This window comes from Canis aureus, chromosome 4, assembly GCF_053574225.1.
Source record: "Canis aureus isolate CA01 chromosome 4, VMU_Caureus_v.1.0, whole genome shotgun sequence".
NCBI lineage: Eukaryota > Metazoa > Chordata > Mammalia > Carnivora > Canidae > Canis > Canis aureus.
The window spans coordinates 49,637,686-49,660,058 of record NC_135614.1 but is presented as its reverse complement, the minus strand read 5'-3'; the positions used below and the strand labels follow the sequence as shown (position 1 = coordinate 49,660,058).

Genomic DNA, 22,373 nt, shown 5'->3' with positions numbered 1-22,373 from the left:
AGGGAGACAACATCTCACTGTAATAGCCTGTGACTAAGAACGAAGCAACAGATTCTTTCTCCAATCAGAACAATGAACTGTCACAACTCAATATTCATTTAATGCCCTGTTGCAGTGAGTGTCAGCATTTGGTACCAGTAATTAGACTAGAGTTAGCAAAAAAAAAAAAAAAAAACACATCAAATGTGTCCATTTGTAGAACTTTCTGAATGACAGAGTGACAAATAATACAATTTGGGGGTAGTTCTTTTTCTCTCAGTTATGAGTAACTTTCTCAACTGGCATTGTCAGTAGAAACATAAGACCTGGTTACCAAATGTAAATTACTTAGACTTTTAGTTCAAAAACAGCATGAATAAGACACTGCATCAGAATCACTCTTTCTCTGTAGAATTCTAGCTGACCTTCAAATCCATGTCCCTTTCTGACTTTCCTTGACATGATACTGTTTTTAGCATTCATCTTTCAGTCTAATCTTTACTAACCTTATAATGAGGTGGTTTCAGAGTTTAAAAAAAGAACCCAAACTGATAACATCCTGATCATTCTGGTTGACAATATTTTAATACAAGTTTAAGCAGCAACGATAAGGAAACTTATTAGAACATTCCCTTCAAATCCTGAGATTAGTGAGTTTTCAAAAATAAATTCTACTTTGCATGACTTTGCATAGACAGTTTGACTCACTTAATCCTTGGAAAAGCTCATTGTCCCTTTTAGAACTGGCCCCTGTATTGTAGAATATGTGGTTGCCTACTTAATGCTATTGAAAGGGCTGTCTGCTAGCATTGTGTCTTATTGCCCAAAACACCCACTTTGGCAATCATTTCTTTAGATTTTGATATCGTCTTTTCAAAATTTGTATTTTGCCATTGGTAGGTATGAAGATTATATTTCCAAAAATAGCCACAGTAATATTTTTGGTCTTAAAATGCTCTTCCAGAACCTTGCAGCTGTTTATCAGCAAGTGGAGCCTATTTTCCCTGCCCCTGAAATGGACTAGGCTACTTGGCCAATAGAGAACAACAGAAGGAATGTGGCATGACTTCTGAAACTAGTTCCTACAGACCATATGGCTTCTGGCTGCTCTCCCTATCTTTCTTTGTCTGTCTGTCTGTCTATGAGTTCACCCTTGGAACTCAGCCACCATGCTAGAAGAAAGCCCAGCAACCACATGGAAAGGTCACATGCAAGTATTCTGGCCACAGCCAAAGCTGAAGTCCCAGGCAGCATTAAGGCCACACAGATAAGTGAGTTAGTGAATGACCATTCACAGAATTCCAGCTACCAGTCTCCAAGCCACTCTGGTCTACTCTAGCTGAGTGTGTATTTGTTAGTAAGTAAATGGCATCACTATTTTAAGTTACTTGGCTTTGAGGTATTTTGTTGTTGTTGTCGTTGTCATTGTTGTTGTTTAATGTAGCCATAGATAACCAACAGGAATAATACATTAATATTTATATAGGTTAATTTTTCAGATTAGCTGCCACTTTGTGGTAGATACAAGGACCATGAACGATTACAACATGAAAAGAAAAGGGAAGAAGAGAGATAATGTATCAAAAGCAAAACTTTTTCTGCTTATGTTAAGCAGCTAAACTATAAAACTCTTAGAACACAGGGGAAAAGCTTTGTAACATTGGATTTGGTAATGATTTATTGGATATGACATCAAAAGCATAGATAACAAAAGAGAAAAAAATAGAAAATGGGACTGCATCAAAATGAAACACTTTTGTGCATCAAAGAACACAATCAACAGAGTGAAAATGCAACCTATGGAATGGAAGAAAATGTTTGCCAACCATATATATGATAAAGGGTTAATATCCAAAATGAATAAAGAATATCTACAACTCAACAACAGCAAACCTGATTTTAAAATGGGCAAAGGATTTGAATAGATATTTTTCCAAAGAACATATACAAATGGCCAATAAGAATGTGAAAAGACACAATTCCTGTGGAATGGGTGTTATTACCTTTAGGAAGAAGAGAGAATGGGCACTCAGACAAGTTAGTAATGTTCCCAACATCACACATCTAGAGCTAGCCTAAATTCAAAGAGGGTTTTGGGTTTTTTTTTTTTTAAGATTTTATTTATTTATTCATGAGAGACACAGAGAGAGAGGCAGAGACACAGACAGAGGGAGAAGCAGGTTCTCTACGATGAGCCCAATGTGGGACTCGATCCCAGGACCCCAGGATCATGACGTGAGCCAAAGGCAGATGCTTAACCACTAAGCCACCCAGTTGTTCCCCAAAGATGATTTTAAGCACCAGACTACACTCTGCTAAGAGCTTCTTGAGATCCCAGATCATGTATTTTGTTTCTGTGTGCCCAGACCTAGGTCTTAGAAGACATCTAATCAACAACAGTTGAACAGAGAAAAGGACTAAAAAGATGCCTGTCATTAAAAATCAGTAGAGATACGCAAATTAAAACCACAGAAATATTATTTCACACCCATTAGGTTGGCTATTATCAAAAAAAGAAAAAGAAATTAGCAAGTGTTGGCAAGGATGTGGAGAAATTAGAGCGATTGTGCACTGTTGGTGGGGAACGTAAAATGGTGCAACCACTACAGAAAATAATATGGCAGTGCCTCAAAAAATTAAAAATAGAATTATAACATGATTAGCAATCCCACTTCAATATGCCCAAAATATTTGAAAGCGAGGTCTCAAAGAGACATTTGTATACCAATGTTCATGGCAGCATTATTCACAATAGCTAAAATATGGAAACAACCCAAGTGTCCTTTATTGATAAATGGGTAAACAAAATAGGGTACATGATACAATTTATTCACCCTTAAAAAGGAAAGAAATTCTGACACATGCTACAACATGGATGAACCTTGAGGACATCATGCTAAGTCACAAACAAGACAAATACTGTATGATTACATTTACATGAAATTCCTAGAATAGTCAAATTCATAGACAAAAAGTATAATAATAGTTGCCAAGAGCTGGGGATCAAATTAAGAGGACTTATTGTTTAATGGGTACAGAGTTTCAGTTTGGGAAGATGAAAAAATTCTGGAGATGGATAGTGGTGATAGCTGTACAACAATGTGAATATACTTGGTGCCAATGAACTATACATTTAAAAATGGCTACAATGGTAAATTTTACCTGATAAATAGTTTACTACAATAAAAAATGGGCAAAGGATTTTCTAAAGAAGATATTAAAATGACCAATAAGCACATGAAAATATGCTTGACATTACTAGTCATCATGCTTGCAAAACAAAACTATGAGATAACACATCATAGCCACTAGAATGGCTATCATCAAAACAACAGAAAATAGCAAGTGTTGACAAGGATGTGGAGCAATTGGAACTCTCATACATTGTTGGTGGGAAGGTAAAATAGTGCAGCAACTTTGGAAAACAGCTTGACAATCACTCAAAATATTAAATACAGAGCTGCTATATGACCTATCAATTCTACTGCTAGGTAAATTCCCAACAAAAATTAAAAATATATATCCACACAAAAACATGTGCATGAATGTAGCATTATTCATAACAACCAAAACATAGAAACCACTCTGTTACCGAGTGAACATGCCACCCCCCAAACTCATATGTTGAAGCCCTAAACCCCAGTGTGATGGGATTTGGCGGGGGGAGGGTCTGTGGAAGATAATTAGGTTTGGATGAGGTCAAGAGGGTGGGACCTACTTGATGGGATTAAAGAGCTCTCCTTTCCATCCTCCCAACCCATGGGACCCCTATTCCCCCTGCTATGTGAAGATAGAGCCAAAAGGTGGCTTATAAGCACACCAGAAAGAGGGCTCACCAGGAACCAAATCTGCTAGGAACTTAATCTTGAATTCCTCAGCCTCCAGAACTGTAGAGGAAAGACAGACTTTTTTCTACAGTGGATTTGTTTTGATACTCATAAGATGTCTCTATTAATTCCACTGTTTTCAAAAATGAAAATCTGGAACAAGCAATAATTAATTCATTGCCCAAGAGCAGTTCTTAACATCACATCCCTTGCTAGCAATTTCTTAATAGATTCTTTCCCTTTTTTAAGGGCTTATTGTTAAAGGGGTTGTGAATTAGAGAGCATTAAAATAAGCTAGCCACTAATTTCTAAAGCTAGTCCAAAAGCTATTCTGAAATGACCATCTAAAAATTAAAAATAGTGTAGTCTAAGACAGTGAGTTCAGTTGAACAGTTGAACAAAGTACCATCAAACAATGAAATTCTGAACTTGGATTTCAGGTGTGGATAAAACATCATTCTTTTGTCCATGAACTTCAAATCATTTCATAAATACATACCACCAAGAAAGCATTTCTGGAGGGGCATCTGGGTGGCTCAGTCAGTTGTGTCCACCTCTTGATCTCATCTCAGGTGTCTTGATCTCAGGGTCATGAGTTTAAGCTGTATGTTGGACTCTATGCTAGGCATGGAGAAAAGAAAAGAAAAGAAAAGAAAAGAAAAGAAAAGAAAAGAAAAGAAAAGAAAAGAAAAGAAAAGAAAAGAAAAGAAAAGAAAAGAGAAAAGAAAAGAGAAAGAAAAGAAAGAAAAGAAAAAGAAAGAAAGAAAGAAAGAAAGAAAGAAAGAAAGAAAGAAAGAAAGAAAGAAAAGAAAGGAAGAAAGGAAGAAAGAAAAAAAGAAAAGAAAGAAAGAAAGAAAAAAGAAAGAAAGAAAGAAAGAAAGAAAGAAAGAAAGAAAGAAAGAAAGAAAGAAAGAAAGAAAGAGAAAGAAAGCATTTCTGGAGAAGTAATTTCAGCAGGGAATGTGAGATGCACAATGGGGGAAAATAGAATGAAAAGTTAACCACAAGGCAAGTGACCCTGAGAAATCTCTGGCCTTACTGCCCTCTCCAAGAAAATATGGATCACAACCTATTCTGAACTAAACTGTGTCCCCTTCAAAATTCATATATTGAAGCCCTAACCCCACTGTCTCTATATTTAGAAATAGGGCCTTTAAAGAGAAAAAGTTAAATGAAGTCCTAACGGTATGGCCCTAAATCAATATGATAGTTGTCATTATAAAGAAAAGGAAGAAGGGTGCCTGGCTGGCTCAGTTGGTAGAGCATGTGACTCTTGATCTCAGTGTCCTGAGTTCAAGTCCCACATTGGGTGGGAGGGCTATTTAATTAAAAAAAAAAAAAAAAGAGGAGGAGGAAGAAGAGAAATGAGAAAGATACAAGCACAGAGAAAAGTCCATGTGAGGACACAGCAAGAAGGTGGACTTCTGTAAGCCAAGGAGAGGGCTTAGGAGAGTCCAAACATGCTGACACCTTGAACTTGGCCTCTAGAACTATGAAAAAATAAGTTTCTATCATTTAAGCCATTCAGTCTATGATATTTTATTATAGAAGCCTAGCAAACCAAAACAATCCTTGCCCTGAAAATCTGGCAAGGATTCTAGGAAGTTTGGATGAGAAAATACATGTGAAATTCCTCAGTCAACAATGAAGGGCACTAAAAACAGAAGACGCCATTACCTCTTGATGGGAATCATTATACACTTCAATATTAGAGGAAAGTTCACTTAAGGAAAATGTTTAACAGAAGGAAATCTAAAGAAAAACCTAAAATACAGGGGATCCCTGGGTGGTTTGCCGGTTTGGCGCCTGCCTTTCACCCTGGGCGCGATCCTGGAGTCCCAGGATCAAGTCCCCCATCAGGCGCCCACCCGGCATGGAGCCTGCTTCTCCCTCTAACTGTGTCTCTGCTTCTCTCTCTCTCTCTGTCTATCATGAATAAATAAATAAAATCTTAAAAAAAAAACCCTAAAATACTGGTTTATGTTTATCAGATTTATATTAAGCCAACTCCTCCCAGTTTTTGAGCTTTTGAACTCTTGTAGCTGACACATTAGGAGATGAATTCTTAGTTCAAGGTTAAAACAATTGGAAGACTAACTTATTATTTTAAGTAATGAAGGGCAAAGTCTTGATAACATTGCTTAGTTTAAATATACTTAGTCACTGATGTCAGCAGTGCTATGGGTTATAATTCATCTCTCAGAAGGTTACTTATATCTATAGATAATAATATCTAACATTTACTGAGCTCTTACGTGTGTTCTTTCCATGTATTAGTCCAATTAAACCTCACAATTTTTGATGTACTGTTAAAAAACTGTGAACTCCTAGGGAGGGAAACTGAGACCCAGACTGTAGTCTGGACCCTTGGTGTCTCAACCAAACCACAGCTTTTAATTATTCAAAGTTCTTCTACAAGGCAAGGATTGATAGGAAATGTCTTTTTTAAGATTTATTTATTTATTTTAGAGGGTAGGGAAGGGCAGAGGGAAAGAAAGAATCTCAAGCAGACACAGAGCTCTATCTCATGATCCTGAAATCATGACCTGAGCCAAAATCAAGATGCTCAACCAACTGAGTCTCCAGGTGCCCCTGGCAGGAAATGTCTTACAGAAAGCTCTGTATGTGCTATTTGGCAGTATTATTTACCACATCCAGGTATTTTCATGCTCACATACACTGTATTTAGGGTTACATGATGTAAATATATGTATTTTTCCATTTAAAATAGAAACTTCCATGATGTTCCTGAGGTTTTTATTCTATTTGAGCTAAATCTATGCATTGGCTTCCAACAAAAAGCTAGATATTTTCAAAGGCTTAAGCAAATTGAATCCTTGTTCTTACCATATTTTAACTACACACAGGCACATAAAATGCATGTTTTTATTTATTACTCTTACTTCAACACTGATTTAAAGCTCCTAACTTGACAAACCAAAATATTTCTTTTTGAATTTTTCTTGACAAGCCAAAATATTTTATTTATTTTATTTTTTTCAAGCCAAAATATTTTAAATCAAGAAGAGCCCTTTAAATAATTTCAAACTGGAAATTATGAACATAATATAGCTACAGACAACAGAAACATGCATAAAGCATTTAGTGATGTTTCTTCACATCTAGTTAGAGAATTTCAAGCCAAGTACATAGAATTTCTGCTTCTTTGTGTTGTTCGCTTCCATTGTAATCTGTATTTAACTAGAAGCTTCTATAACAATACAGCTGACCAAATGTAAATTGACTAGTGTCATAGGAGGCTTTAGATTGTTCCAGTAGTCAGATGCTTCTTTTCCTCTGCTGGCTCTTTCCTGTCATTATTTAAACATATGCAAATCTAGCTCACCTTTGAAAAGCAAAATATCTTTCTCAAAATTATATGTACCCTCCACCCATTACCTCCACCCCTCACAGTCAACCTCCTGCAAGAGTAGTTTATATATTCACTGATTTCATTTTCTCTCTTTCTATTCATACGTTTCTATTCATACATCTCAATCTATTACCCTCTTTACAATATCCTCCCTCTGTCCTTGAAACACTTTCTCTTGATTCCTATAACACATCCTCTCCTATATTTCTTGTCCTTGATTTACTTCCACAACTCAAATCACCCCCCACCTACCCATATTTTGATAAATCCCAAAGCTATCTGCAGCACCAAAGATTTCTCTGGGTGCCTTTCAGACAGCACTACCTGAAAGTCCTTCAAGCATCACTAGCTCAAGGACGTCCCCCCAAAACTTGGTCTTTTCCCTATATTCCCTGATCTGAGCACATAAAGAGAATCTCCATTCTGCTTAAACGAGAAATCTGAACATCATTACTGACTCTTCCTTCTTCCTGATCCCCTAATCAGTATCCACAATCCATCAACTTGTACCCCAAAAGGTCCCTTGAATCCATCCCTTCTTTCCATTCCCACTCTTACTCCCTTGCTTCAATCTTGTCACTTCTTTTCCTAGGTTAAGGCAATGGTCTCTCAACTATTCTTCTGAACTCCACTCTTGGCCCTCTCTTCAGCCCTCATGCTGATGCCCAGGGGTCATTCTAAATCACAATCCAATTGTGACAATCTCTTTTAAGTTCCATGGCTGGTTCTCTAAAACCTGTAGAATAAAGTCCAAAAAATCCAAGAATGGTATACATGGTCTACATGGCTCTTTAGGATAAACAGTGCTTTTCTCCTCCATCTCATTGGTAGACACACCCTCAACACCCTCCAACCTTTAGCCAGAGTAAACTCTATTCCATTTGTAGAGTGAGTTGTCACTCTCTCTTTCCTCTGTACCTTTCCACGTATTGCTACTTTTGTCTGGAATGCCCTTTGTACCAGCCTCTTCAGTTGGCTAAACCTTTCAAAACTCAGTTCAGGAGTTAGAGTGAAGAAGCTAAAGAAATGAGGAACATGGTGACATGAAGCAAGGAAGGCCCTGACCAGTTTAAGGCTAACGTAGAGAACAGAAGTTCTGACCTATGACATAACGTTATTCCAGTACAATGCAACTGGACAAAAGAGCAAGATCAGAAAATGTAATACTTCCTTTTCCAAATCTCAACTCTGTCAAAACCTTTTGTGTAGATGTGAAGGTATATGTGCATGCGCTTTTGGGAAGAATGGGTAGCAGCCTAGGCAGAAACCTTTATAAGGAAGGGAATTGCTATCCCCTCCCCATCCCCACCTTGTCCTACTAAAGCAGCAGACCACAGAGAATCCTCCAGTGTGGACTTCAGACTAAAGAAATGCACTTGGATGACAATGATCCAGTTTATCCTTCCAACTTCTTATCTTCACAGAGAACAATAACCAACCCATCCTGCGGCCCAAAAGTTATATTTTTAGTCTAGGACTACAAAATACAATGGTCTGGCACCTTCAAAGTCCTCAGTAAATATTTGTTGAATGTTCAGACAAACAAAAAGTAAATAGGCAACATGATCAAAATGTTGATAGCTACTGAAGCTGAGTAATGAGTCTGAAATATTCCAAAATAAAAGCTATTTTTAATGCAATATCCAAATTCAAGTTATATATAATCTATATTCATTAAACAGTAAATGGTAGCTACCAAATAAGAAGTATACAGGATATCCCTCACTTCTGAATAATAATAATAATATAATAATAATAATAATAATAATAATAATAATAATATCAGAATTGTTAGAGAACTAAGTAAGATCATACGGGTTTAAATTCAATACACACCCTGCCACATGGGAAGCATATAACAAATACAAACTCTTTTTATTACTAGCTGATCTTGGCTTTGAGCCCTGCACTCAACAGTCTATGTCAACTGGACCAAATGCTAGGGTGCAGGAGATCTCCTAACCTGCCATGCTATTCCCAAAAGAGTCCCTTTTCAAGGACTACTCCTTTGAAAACACTTCACTGGTCCATTTGATTTTTTTTTAATGCAATTGTTAAGAAAATATCCTCTGGTAAGTCAAGCTGATGTGCAAGCACTCAGGCATCTAGTAGCAGACGGTCTTCATCAGATCTCGGGAGCGCTCTTCCCCTTGCCAGGTGCAGCTGAGTCACCAGGAGCTCCATGCGCAGGAGGAAGGCAGTCAGCATGTGCTCCTCTTCTGCCATGGGCTCTTCCTCCCAGCGCAGCCTGATTCCGGCCCCCAGGGTAGCTCTGATGGGACAGCTGATGCCACCGAGCTGCTCCCTGTGGTTGGGGCCCACCCGGGCGCTTGGCTCCCCGCCCCCTTCCCCACACTCTCCCACCAGCACCGGGCAGTGCCGCGCCCCTCACTTCCTGCGGCACCTGGCCCCTCACTCCCACCCCGGGAGGCCAGGCCGTCCCCCGCCTCCCCGTGTCTGCCGCTGCTGGGACCACGCGACTGAGAGGCTGAGCGGTGGCTCTGAGTTCCATGGCTCCTGTCCTGGGATTGCCACTCGCCTGATTTCATTGCACAGGTGCATGGAGAGAAATGTTTGTCCTCCTGTTGTCTGTAAAACAAGGAAGCCATCATTAAACTGTCTTATTTCTCCCCACCCCCCCCCAAAAAAAAAAACTGCCTTTAGGTAGCAGTGGTACCTACGAAGTTTAGTTTTGCATTGAATGTAGTGTAACCTCAATTAGTTGGAAGGGGTTACCTTATCTAAGGTAGTTAGAATCACTGAATGGCAAGATAGACATGACATCACTAAACTATTTTCTATGTATCCTTCTCCCTGCCTGCCCCCCCCCCCCCACCACCACCCCAACCACCCAGACTATACACAATTTCTCTGGTACACCAAGGGCTAATAAAGACTCAAAAAGGCCACTGCCAAACAAGCTCTCTTTAAATGAATAATACTGAGCAGGTGTTCTAGCAAACAGTTGGAGAGGTGGTAGGGATTGTAATAACTAGTGCCAGAAAGGATCAGAAAGCAGAGGGGAAAGTACCCAGGGATCCTCACTTCTTGATCCCTCACCACAATTGGAAAAATCAACATACAAAAGTTCCAGACATTTGTCAAGAAGCCTAAAGAGATGGTGAGGTGCAGAACCTCCTCCAATCTCTAGGTTGGAGACAGAACCAATTAGGAACTTCCCTGTGAGTCTGGGCAGCATTTGACACAGGACCACTGTTATACCTACTTGTTATAACTTTTGTTGCTCAAAGGCACTTCTGCAGTCTACAATGTAGAGAATATGATTAAATCTTCCTGTGACTGCCTGGGATTCTTGCCCAACCTCAAGGCCATTATTCTGAGCTTTGGTTCTTGCTGCACTTAACTGATGACAGAGAAGAAAGTATAAAGATGGCAGCTGCATATATCTTCAAGCCTCGAAAATACCTGAGAAGCCAGTCATTTGAAACATTCCTGAAACTCATTACTAAATCTACACATCTTTATAAATAATTTCATAGCGAATAAGTGGCTCATTTTCTTTCTTTTACAAGAGTACATAATTGAGTCTTACATTTGCTTATTTTTCTAATTTCTAATTTGCTCATTTTTCTAATTTTTCTATAAAAAATTATCTCTTTTCAATTATTTAAGTGATAGACTAACATTCTAATATCATCAAATATAAATGACAGTGGGAGTAAAGGGAAGGAGAAAAGGTAAGGAATGTCCATTTGACTTGCTTTATATTTAATCAAGTTTTCTTCAGAGCAGTCAAAACAATTACTTTCAGATAGGGAATTTCAGATCTCAAAAAATAAGATCCTAATGTGAAACAGTTTTATTACATAAACACTGATATATTACCTAAAGCCTCACATGAAAATTTCAAGTATAAAAGATTTAGAAATTAATGCAATTTAGATACTTTTATTAACTCTGATTCTAGGCTGAGAAGATTAAATCTGACAATAGAAAAAGCCCAATCAAATGTATGTTTGAGCAAGACATTTTCAAAAGAAATGTTAATAATTTAATAATAAAGCCTACCATTTAGCAAGTATTTACTGTGTTCTGGGCAGAGTGCCTACCTTTTTATGTACTTTGCTTTATTTAATCCTCTCAATAACCCTATGAATAAGGTACTTTTACTTGCCAGAAAAGAATGGAAACTAATGTGATTTAATAACTTAAGAGTCACATAGCTAGTTAGTAACCTACGATTTGAAAATAAGTTTTATTCCAAAGTCCATGTGTTTATAGTGTCCACAAGACTACATATTCCACAAGGACAGGTACCAATATATTTTGTTCTCCACTGGCACATGTTTCAATAGATATTAGTAAGTGAGTATATATACACATATTCCTAATTCTGTAACTAAAAGCCAAAAGAGAAACATGTACATTTGTAAACTCACACATTACTGTAGTGAATACTTTTTAAAGGTTTTAAATTGTCCGTTTATACTCATTATGTAAGTTTGTTTTCAAGAAGGATGGAGGCCTCTTCCCCATTTGAAAAGCTGCATTTTGTCAACCAACCTATTGTTGTGGCTGGGGTGTTATTTTGAGGTATTACGTTTTCTCCCTGGTTTTCCCTCTCTTTTCCTCTCCACAACTCTGCCCCCGTTTTGAGGCTTGGTTCTGTGACATTGCCTCAAGAAAAGACACCTCAGGGAAAAGAGAAGGGATACCAGTAAATCTTTCAGATTTTCACTTTTTATAGCTCAGAATGCCACTAACCAGAAAGAGTTCATGATAGCAGAGACATCCAAGTACAGCTCTGAGAACTGATTAACTCTTTCCTCATCAGTCCTCAGACCCTTCTAATGTAGACCCTTCTCATTTGTAAGGGATCGAAAGAGGAGGGGGGGTCCAGGAAGGCTTCAGGCTAATTATTTTCCCACCTACCCGGCATGGGCCCCCTTCACACCTGGGTCTGTGGACTTAGATTCATAGTCACTACAAATATTTTCCCATGTACTCTCCTCCTTCCATTTTAAGCCATTTAAAAAAAACAAACAACAACAACAAAACCTACCAACTTTTAATTAGCTCAAAAATAAAATTCAGGAAACTGGTGAAGACCAAGAATTCACCTGCCCCAGCTCCATTCTTTGATAAATCGTACAAAAAGCAAAATAAGGCAAGAATTCATGGATTTCCCAAAGCCCACAAGGAGAAACCTATAGAATACACCACCGCATAGAAAATTCACCACCTTGGGGATCCCTGGGTGGCGCAGCGGTTTGGCGCCTGCCTTTGGCCCAGGGCGCGATCCTGGAGACCCGGGATCGAATCCCACATCGGGCTCCCGGTGCATGGAGCCTGCTTCCCCTCTGCCTATGTCTCTGCCTCTCTCTCTCTCTCTGTGACTATCATAAATAAAAATTAAAAAAAAAAAAGAAAATTCACCACCTCTCCAACCTGTGACGAAAAATCAAGGGTTTACTTTGTGTTTTGTAATTAGTCGCTGTATTTTTACAAAGACGACGCCGAACAACTCTACTGAGCCGCAGGGAACAGACACTCTCAGTACATTCTGGAATGATGTTCTGGCCAATCCGGCTGGCAGCAGAGACCTCACCCGGGACAGAGCGCGTACACCACTTAGTTGGACCACCTCTTGGTTGAAAACACTTTAGGAAACTCTCCACGGAGAGAAGCTGAGAGGCAAGGGGCGTGGCCTCAGGGGGCGGAGAATTTGGCTCCGGGATAATGGGAAGTGTGTGCCGATTGGCTGGACTTCTTCCCTCCCAGGCCAGCCCTCTTTGGACGGCTGGGGCCATCCATCAAAGGAAGTGCACCAATCAGAAGCTAAGCCGCCCCTCTCTCCCGCCCACCAGGGGCAAGCCCCGCCCTCCAATATATTACTCAAGCGGTCAGGCGCTGCCCCTTCGGCTCCGAGCTGACCCTGTGGTGGGCAGTGTCGTCCGGGCGGCGCTGCGGAGACCTCCGCCCAGGACGGCTCCCCCTCCCCGGGCCTCTCCCCTCTTACCCGCGAGTCCCCTCGCCTCGTGGGCCTATCGGATCTGTTATCGCGGGGTGAGGTGAGAGCAGGCCCGGGGAGGGTAGTCACGGCTGAGGAGCCGCAGTCGCGGTCAAGGTGAGCGGGGCCTCGGGGGTTGGCTTCGCGGTGCGGCTGAGGAGCCGGGTTGGGGGTGAGGGGTGAGGGGTGAGGGGTGAGGGGTGAGGGGTGAAGGATGCGGGGCGAGGGGCGGGTCCAGCCCGCGCTCTTTCCCTCGCTTCACTCTCCGGTTGCAACAAGTCCAGGCTAGTCGGAGCTTGGAGGGGCGGGGCCAGTCTTACTGTCCGGTCGGCGGGGTCCCGGGGACCAGCCCACGGCGGAAAAGCGTCCGGGCCCGTAAAGTTAGTGCTTCCTCGTCGGCGCTTCCCTTCAGTCGCGCAACTTGAAAGATCCCCTGCCGCCCGGTCTTCCCCGTGGTGTGGGAGGTACGCTCGTGCCGGGCTTCCCTTGTGGCCGGGACGTACTAGCTGTGGAATAACCGACTCTGAGATTAATGAAACTCCCAGGTGCATGCTGCAGCCTACGGTACCTCACGCCCTCGCGACGTGTTAAGCTTCACCAATAAAAGTTGACGATGATGGAGCGCGGTGTGTCAGGCGCTGTGCAAAACTCTACATGAATCATCTTAATTTTAACAGCCACTCGGAGAGACAAATGTTGTTACCTCATTTTACAACGAAGTAAATACTATTGTCCAGTGTTTATTAGGTGCCTTTGTGCTAAGCCCTATACCTAGGTGATCTCGTTTTTCCACACAAGCCTGTGAGGTAGGTAAGAACCTCATACCCACTTTACAGATGAGGAAATAGGGATTAAGTAAAATTAACTAACGTTAACAGTTCACAGCATGGCAGTTCAATATAGGGCGATTACATACGACCGTCCAATCTCAGAGTATCAATACTCAGTTATCTCTTGGCAGTGAATGACTTGAACAAGTATTTCTTGAAGATTTTTAATGTGTTTGAGGCATGGCTCCTGTCCTCTAGGAAGTCACAATCTAGGATGTGACCAACTGGTCGGGTGGGGGTGAGGGGTGGCTGTAACAGACGGCACTTTGCAAGGACTTAGATCACTGGCAGCATTGGGGGAGGGGAAACTTGTGTATAAAGCACTTGGCATGCTACAAGGCAGGAAGGGCTTTTCTTACACTCCTTTCTGGGCCTTGTGCTATATATAGATGATAGAAGTACTGACAACAACTGAATCTCAGAAACTGCTACACCAGCTGAATGCCCTATTGGAACAGGAGTCCAGATGTCAGCCAAAGGTCTGCGGCTTGAGACTAATTGAATCTGCACACGATAATGGCCTCAGAATGACTGCAAGACTAAGGGACTTTGAAGTAAAAGATCTTCTTAGTCTAACTCAGTTCTTTGGCTTTGACACGGAGACATTTTCTCTAGCTGTGAATTTACTGGACAGATTCCTGTCCAAAATGAAGGTATGTTTAAAGCTACATTACACTAAGTATTTCTTGGTTTTAGTCATTTCGTTTTGGAGGTGAATTTCTCTAGCTTTGGGCTGGTATTCAAAAACTTGACCTTTTTAATTTTCAGCAAGTAGCCAAAACATTTCGATGATTCTGTGTACTCTAGCATTAGTGAATACTCTTCCTTCATAATCAAGAATAATGTATAATTAGAATCAACTTGACATTGAAAAAATAGTCTATTAGCAAAAAAGAAAAGAAAAAGAAAAATGTTAGCAAATAATTGCAGACTCCCAGTATGAGAGTTGGCTGTTGTTTTTTAAAATCTTTCTTGATAGGTTGGGTATTTTCATTTATCTACTGTTGTTTTTAAATTTAAAGAAATGTGTTATAGGCAGAATGCTAGATTGTGGTTAAGAATTACAGGTTTGTTTTGTTTTGTTTTATATTGTGAACCACTTGGTCAATAGAGTATACTTCTTAATTTCTAGTCATATATAAAGTTTTAATTGTTTTAGCCCTAGTCCTATTCATATATTGTTTAGCTTGCTATTTTCAACATCAGTTGGCATACGGTAGAGAAAAGAGTATCTTCTGAAGGAAGAGCATTTATGTAATTATTTCCCTGTACTGGATAAGCAGGACATCTGTGTAGATTTCAGAACTTGCTTACTGTTAAAAATATATCTGCCTTTTGTGCCCATGGTCATGAGTGGATGAGATGATGTGACAAATGGAAAGAAACTCATCTTTTAGTCTTCAGTACCTGACACAACACCTCATACACAGAAGAAATTCCACATTTGTTGAATTGGATGGTTCAAGAAACTTGCTCAACAGACTAATTTTTTAACTATTGTTTAGACACCATGTGCCAGCACTACCTTTGAATCTACAAATGTTGCACAGATTAATAATAATACATCTGTCCCTTAAGTATATTACAATCTTATATGAAAATAATGTTTGTACCAATAACTATAAAACAATGCAAGGAATAAGAGAGATACTTAAACCCCCAAAGAGAAATAAATATGTTGCTGAAGAGATTCCAAGAAAAGGAGGACACACACACTGTAAAAACTTCTTAAAGTTTCATTTAACGTGTAACTTCAAGTGGATAGAAATTTGATTCTGTCACATTGTAGACATTCAGGAAATGATAACTATAAAAGATTGGCAGTGGATAGAGCTTTACAGGCAGAGTAAATAGTGTGTGCTAAACCATTTAAAAGCCATTTTACATGTGTTATTGAAAAGAGCCTAGAAAAACACGACATCTTAGAAAGATATTTTGTGCATAAGCCATAAGGAGCTTTGATCCTCCTATAAGCCTTTGATCAGTTAATTTATTTGGTCCAACTAGAACATAATGCTTACAGTTCTACAATGATTTAGGAAGGAAAAGAAAAAAAGAATTTCTTATGGGCTGAAGTTAAATATTATCCTGACAGTCCAGTTTCTCCAAAATTGATTCCAAGTGGATACATAGTGTTGACAGGCTAGAGTTGAGGAATGATTGGATCTCTATTAAGTCCTTCACAGTTGAGAAATAGATCTCAAAGATACATTTTAATAATAATGTATCTGAGTTCTAGATTATTTTATTTGTTTATTTTTTAATTAAAATAAGCTAAAGAGGGATACCTGTGTGGCTCAGTGGTTGAGCATCTGCCTTTGGCTTGGGTCATGATCCCAGAATCCTGGAATCGAATCTGGCATTGGGCTCCCTACAGGTAGCCTGCTTCTCCCTCTGCCTCTCTCTCGCTGTGTCTCTCATGAAATAAATGAAATCTTTTAATCTTTTAAAAATAAATAAAATAAGCTAAAGGCATAGTCTCATTGTCATTTTAGGTACAGCCCAAGCACCTTGGCTGTGTTGGGCTGAGCTGCTTCTATTTGGCTGTTAAATCAATAGAAGAGGAAAGGAATGTACCATTGGCAACTGACTTGATCCGAATAAGCCAGTATAGGTTCACGGTTTCAGACTTGATGAGAATGGAAAAGATTGTATTGGAGAAAGTGTGTTGGAAAGTCAAAGCTACTACTGCCTTTCAATTTCTGCAACTCTACTACTCACTTATTCAAGAGAACTTACCAATTGAAAGGTATGTAATCTTTGTTTTGACCAAAGGAGATTTGGAAATCAAAATGGTATTCTGGATATTGCATAAATTCAGTATTTTGGTATAATTCCAATCAAAAGTAAAATGAAGGGGGTAAAAAAGTACAATGACAGCTGCAGCTCCTTGGATTTCATTTCACTGTCCAGCGAAAGTGAGACTTTCAGTTGTCAACAGCTTTTTCAAGTCTCTGAAGGCTAATTCTTGGGATTAAGGGACATTTCAACTTTTTTTTTTTATTACATTTTCCACTTATAGACTACTTAACTCCTAGAACCTAGTAAATATCTACCAGATTTATGGAAAAAGAACTCAGTAACTGCAGAAATAGATTAAAATGAAAACTTGATAGTTGTAACATGATACTTTTTTGGTGGGGGTAAAATTATTTTAAATTCATGTATGGTATCTTCAAGAAGTTAATGCTCCTGAAGGAAAGGGAATTCTTCAAATGATTTATTTTCTGTGATGTGTGCGTAAATTTCATTTTAAAATGACTTAGATGTTGTTCTAAACATCCTTCGTTGACTACATTCTACATAAAATTAATCTAATTTTCATTTTCTTTTTAAAAGGAAGAATAGCCTTAATTTTGAAAGACTAGAAGCTCAACTTAAGGCATGCCACTGCAGGATCATATTTTCTAAAGCAAAGGTAAATATTTTATAAAGATTAAACTGATTTATATACCTATTTTCAACTCAATACTTACTTAAAATTTATCTCTTTTAGCCTTCTGTGTTGGCATTGTCTATCATTGCACTGGAGATCCAAGCACAGAAGTTTGTAGAGTTAACTGAAGGAATAGAATGTCTTCAGACACATTCCAAGGTATGTCAAGGTCATAGCCTAAATGGTGTTAACAGCTATAAAAGAAACTAAACCACTTGTGTACTAGCTCCTCCAGTAAAATGAGATGTGTCTGTTTGAAACTTGAGTAGCTTATCCTCAGATTTATTTAACAAGGAAAGACACATTAGTAAGATCACAATTATTGCTGTAGTTATATACTGTAGGACCATTTTTTTAATTTTAGAGTACAGTGGGGGAGGAGAGAGAGAATCTCAAGCAGACTCCCTGCTGAGCACCAAGCCCATGGGCTCAATTCCATGACCATGAGATCATGTGTGACCTGAGCTGAAATCAAGAGTCAGATCTTGGGCAGCCCGGGTGGCTCAGCATTTTAGTGCCGCCTTCAGCCCAGGGTGTAATCTTGGAGACCCAGGATCGAGTCCCATGTCAGGCTCCCTGCATAGAGCCATGTCTCCCTCGGCCTGTGTCTCTGCCTCTCTCTCTCTCTCTCTGTCTCTCATGAATGAATAAATAAAATCTTTAAAAAGAAAGAAAGAGAGAGATCTTTAACCACCTGAGCCATGCAGGCACCCCATGTAGGATTTTCTTTTTTTTTTTAAAGATTTTATTTGTTTATTTGAGATATAGAGAGTATATGTGAGAGAGAAAGCCTGAGCAGAGGGGAGGGAAAAAGGGAGAGAGAGAAGCAAACTTCCCACTGAACAAGCAGCCTGATGAAGGGTTCCATCCCAGGGCCCCAAGATCATGACCTGAGCTGAAGGCAGACGCTTAACTGAGTCACCCCAGGTGCCCAATTGTAACTAATAATTTGTTTTTAATTTATCCACAGATAAATGGCAGAGATTTGACCTTCTGGCAAGAACTTGTATCCAAGTGTTTAACTGAATATTCATCAAACAAGTGTTCCAAACCAAATGTTCAGAAGTTGAAATGGATTGTTTCTGGACGTACTGCACGGCAATTGAAGCATAGTTACTACAGAATAACCCACCTTCCAACAATTCCTGAAATGGTCCCTTAATTGGTAAGTTTGGTTCATAGTTACTCTCCATATAGAGAAAATTTTCTAGCACTATAGTTTTATTGTTTAATTCAAGAACTAAATGAATTATTATCAAAAATAAACAAGATGGAGTAGAATAGCAATGGAGAAAATGACTTCACTGATCTAGTCAGTTAATATTTGAGGGCATTTTTTCATTTAAGATACAATACCCTGAGAGTAAGGAATTATCCAACCTTTGATATGTACATTAGCCATTTCATTAAATTCTCAGCTTAGAAAATCACATCCTCTTTAATAACCTGAATTTCAAAAGAAGCACTAAGACACTATTTTTCACATCATTTTGCTATATGTAGACCCAAGTTCCGGCACAATTGAAGTTAACACAAGCCTAAGCAGGAAAACGGGACCAAAAGTTTGAACCATAAATGAACTAATTCAAGACTGTCAGCTTATAAGCAAAATCAGTATGAACTTGGATGTTGTACTTAAAGTAAATTATGGCAGATGGTCTCCATGCTAGGTATCTGCAAACTGCCAGGGTATCTCGACACTATATTTGTATATCATTGCAATTGCAGTTGGAACAGTGGAAAGTGCATAAAAATTAAAATCTCATCACTAATATAGGATATATATTCTTACCATCTGAATTTAAGTTGTAATTTAACCTTTTCCTACTCAAAGCTAAATGTTAATACATTTACATATGACATGATTATTAAATCTTCTGTTAAGCAGTTGATTTTTTAACAGTTAATAATACTTTATGTTTGGCAGAATTCTAATAACTTGATGTTTTGTTTGTTTAAATAGGATTGTTACAGCAACAAAAAAGCTCTTCTCTGAAGCCTTTCTCCACAATCCTGAGCTATGGATTCCATGATGTTATAATGAATTTAAGCTGTGAAGCCTCAGAACATCACAACTAGATTAGCATTGATGTTCTCAGATTTGGGAAAACTACCTAATTAACATGCTGTAGTGGAATTAAATTAAATTTAAATTCATCTGTGAGGCATACAAATGAAAGCTAAGAGCATAAATGTGAAATGTTAATAACAAGCCTGGGAAGGTAAACTGTGAATCTTCATTTCTAACATTGACCCAACTTTCTATGTTGGGTCAATATATTATATTTAGGTGGTATCAAAAGTGGTAACCTAATTAAATTCTAAATTATGAGGTATAGATTAAAACCAACATTTCACAAATGCACTTTTAAGGCATAACAAGGGTCACTATTCTAGGCAATGAAAATGGTTTCTTGGTACCTATAGTGCAAATAATAGATAATTCCGAGATCTAGACTTTACTGCTACTTGGGAATTATACTTAAATTTGAGGGCATTTTATAAAAGTAAAACTACAGGCCTAGTTATTTTGGCATATTAAGTTATTGTTAATATTTTTCCTAAAAAACTGGTGGTTTGCATCCATGGTAAAATTTACACAGTATTTGCTGCCTCCATCTAATCCCATCAAGAAACTTTGTTTTTATTGTGTTAGTAATTCAAAATAACTATGCTCCAAAAACTTGATTTAACACTCCAGAAGTTTTTACTAAGGGCTGTTTTTATAAAAACTGCTATTGCTTCTAACTTAGGATTTTTAAAGGAAGAGAATATACTTTCACTACTTGCCCCTCCTGTGCCCAAAGAAAGTCTTTAAAAAAGTCAGTAGGCATCCTCATAATTATGAAGTTGCTAAGGTAGTATTTGAGATTTTCTTTTAAGTCAGTGACCGTAAGGAGATCTACGGCATTAAAAGTGATGTAAACAGTTACTCAGTGCAGCAAGTAGCTTGTGTCCATCCAGAATGGCTGTACCCATTTATGACATGTTATGGGTAAATGTGCACTGGAAAATAAACCAAAGAACCACAATATATCTTATACTTTTGTGAACTGTGTTTTATGGATAACTTCAGTTTTCCCAAAAAGCTGACATATTTCAATAATTTGACATCAGTGTTAATTCTGAGTTGGCAGAGGTAGCCTAACCAACTACCATTATGTTTTGGTACTAAGGGCTATACCTTTCAATAAAGTTACTGAAATGCATTCCTTTGCAGGTAGTTTCTATTTGTTTCTGTTCTGATTTAACTGTTTTGTCAATGTGATACTAGAACCACAATAAAAAGCTATCTCCATTCGGTATATTTAAATTTAGCAGGAAGATGTATGATAGCAGAAACAATCACTATTAATAGTATGGCCATTACCTAATTTACTTTCAAATGGCTTTTCAGAAAACAGAAGATTAGGATAAATATATTTAATGTGCATTTAAAAGTTGGTGTTGACACAGTATTGGTAACTTGTGTCATTTAGATTCATCAGTATTATGGATATTCTTAATACAAATTCACCCTTATATTCAGCCCACCTGAAGTTCTTACCTTAAATGGCATTCCAGCAAAGTGGTTGGTAATGACAGGTAACTAACCAGTATTGTGTTAGTCTGCTTAGGTAAATTGGTAATTGGAACTGAAACAGGATTTTGAAGGTTCGTGTTTGTTTAATTAAACTAAGAAGACAAAGTGACCACTGCAAAGAGTTAATTGAAAATTGAAATAAAAACTTATATAGGAAAGTTCCTTTTGCACTTGACTAAGACTAGATATACTTAATCCTCTTTACAGTGTAGTTTTTAAACACCTGAACCTTACATATTTCTAATTATGCGGCATACTATCAAAAACAGACAGCTGTGCCTTGGTGATGCAGTCAGTTGAGTGTCCTCTTAGTTTTGGTCATGATCTCAGTGTTAGAGGATCAAGCCCCATGTCGGGCTCTACACTCAGCGTGAGGTCTGATTGAGATTCTCCCTACTTATTGTTTACTAAATATAAAATCTGTAATTTTTCATAAACCAAAACCAGTAAACATAAGGCAAATGAGATGGATTAAAATAAGCCAGTTTGGGGGCTGGGGGACTCTGGCTGGCTCAGCCAGTAGAGTATGCAACTCATGATCTTGGGGTCATGAATTTGAGCTCCACACTGAGGGTAGAGAATCCATAAAAAAATAAAAAGCTAATGTTTTACATTAATTTGACAAAGATTTTGGAGCAATTGGTCAGGCATAAAAAGGGATCATTAAATAAAGATAAAAATTCAAGAAGACTTGACAATCTTAAGTTTGTATGCACTTAACATCAGAGCTTCAAATATGAAAAATGGACAAGGATTCAACTACGGTTGGAGACTCAAACCTCTTAGTAATCTATAGAAATTTAGGATATCAGCAAGAACACTGAAAAACAGTAATACTAACAACCAACTGGATCTACCTGACATAAAAAGCTTCATCCTAAAACAAAAGAATAAGCATTCTTTTAAAATACATGGAACATTCACCAAGACAGACCGTATCTTAGGTCACAAAACAACCCTTAAGAAATATAAAGGAACTAAAATTATGAAGTATGTTCTCTGATCATAAACTAGAAATGTCAGATAACAGGAAAATCTATGACTACTTAAGAGATTTAAGAGATTAAACAACAAACTTCTAAATAAGGTTCTAAGGGTAAGTCTAAAGAGTAAAATATTTTGAACTGAGTGAAAACATCAAAATGTATGAAATGTAGCTAAACCAGTGCTTAGACTAATTCACATCAATTGTTTTTATTATGAAAAAAAAAAGTCTCAAAGCTTCCACATAAACTAGAAAAAGCAGAATAAACCCACAAAGCAAACAGAGGGGAAAAGGTCATTAAAAAAGGAGGGGTTTAAAAATCAATGAAACTGAAAATAAGGATAACCAACAAAACCAAAAACTACTTGAAAAAAGCAGTAAAATTGATG

At 38.3% G+C, this 22,373-nt stretch overlaps 1 protein-coding gene and 1 long non-coding RNA gene across 14 annotated transcripts in view; one reads left to right on the top strand and one right to left on the bottom strand.

Annotated features, from left to right (window-relative positions):
• The window catches only part of LOC144312693 (uncharacterized), a 241,187-nt gene extending 227,827 nt beyond the window's left edge, over positions 1-13,360 (bottom strand). For 3 of the 12 annotated variants that reach the window (XR_013378248.1, XR_013378250.1, XR_013378246.1), the window contains exons 1-4: positions 12,749-13,355; positions 10,406-10,543; positions 9,572-9,768; positions 7,738-9,451 (exon numbers count right to left, since the gene is read on the bottom strand). This is a non-coding gene — a long non-coding RNA (uncharacterized LOC144312693). Of the gene's footprint in view, positions 1-7,737; positions 9,452-9,571; positions 9,769-10,405; positions 10,544-12,748 lie in introns of all 12 variants that reach the window. The other 9 variants (XR_013378244.1, XR_013378245.1, XR_013378247.1 and 6 more) reach the window with 7 other exon arrangements.
• LOC144312688 (cyclin-G1) lies at positions 13,040-20,625 on the top strand. 2 transcript variants are annotated; one of them, XM_077895619.1, is made up of 8 exons: positions 13,040-13,267; positions 13,828-13,956; positions 14,370-14,633; positions 16,476-16,729; positions 17,320-17,398; positions 17,477-17,575; positions 18,387-18,581; positions 19,380-20,625. In XM_077895619.1, the coding sequence occupies exons 3-7, from the start codon at positions 14,370-14,372 to the stop codon at positions 18,576-18,578; spliced, it is 888 nt and encodes a 295-aa protein (XP_077751745.1). In that variant the 5' UTR covers positions 13,040-13,267; positions 13,828-13,956; the 3' UTR covers positions 18,579-18,581; positions 19,380-20,625. The 2 variants fall into 2 exon arrangements, with proteins under 2 accessions (XP_077751745.1, XP_077751744.1); XM_077895618.1 differs by lacking the exon at positions 13,828-13,956.
• The last annotated feature ends 1,748 nt before the right edge of the window (positions 20,626-22,373 follow it).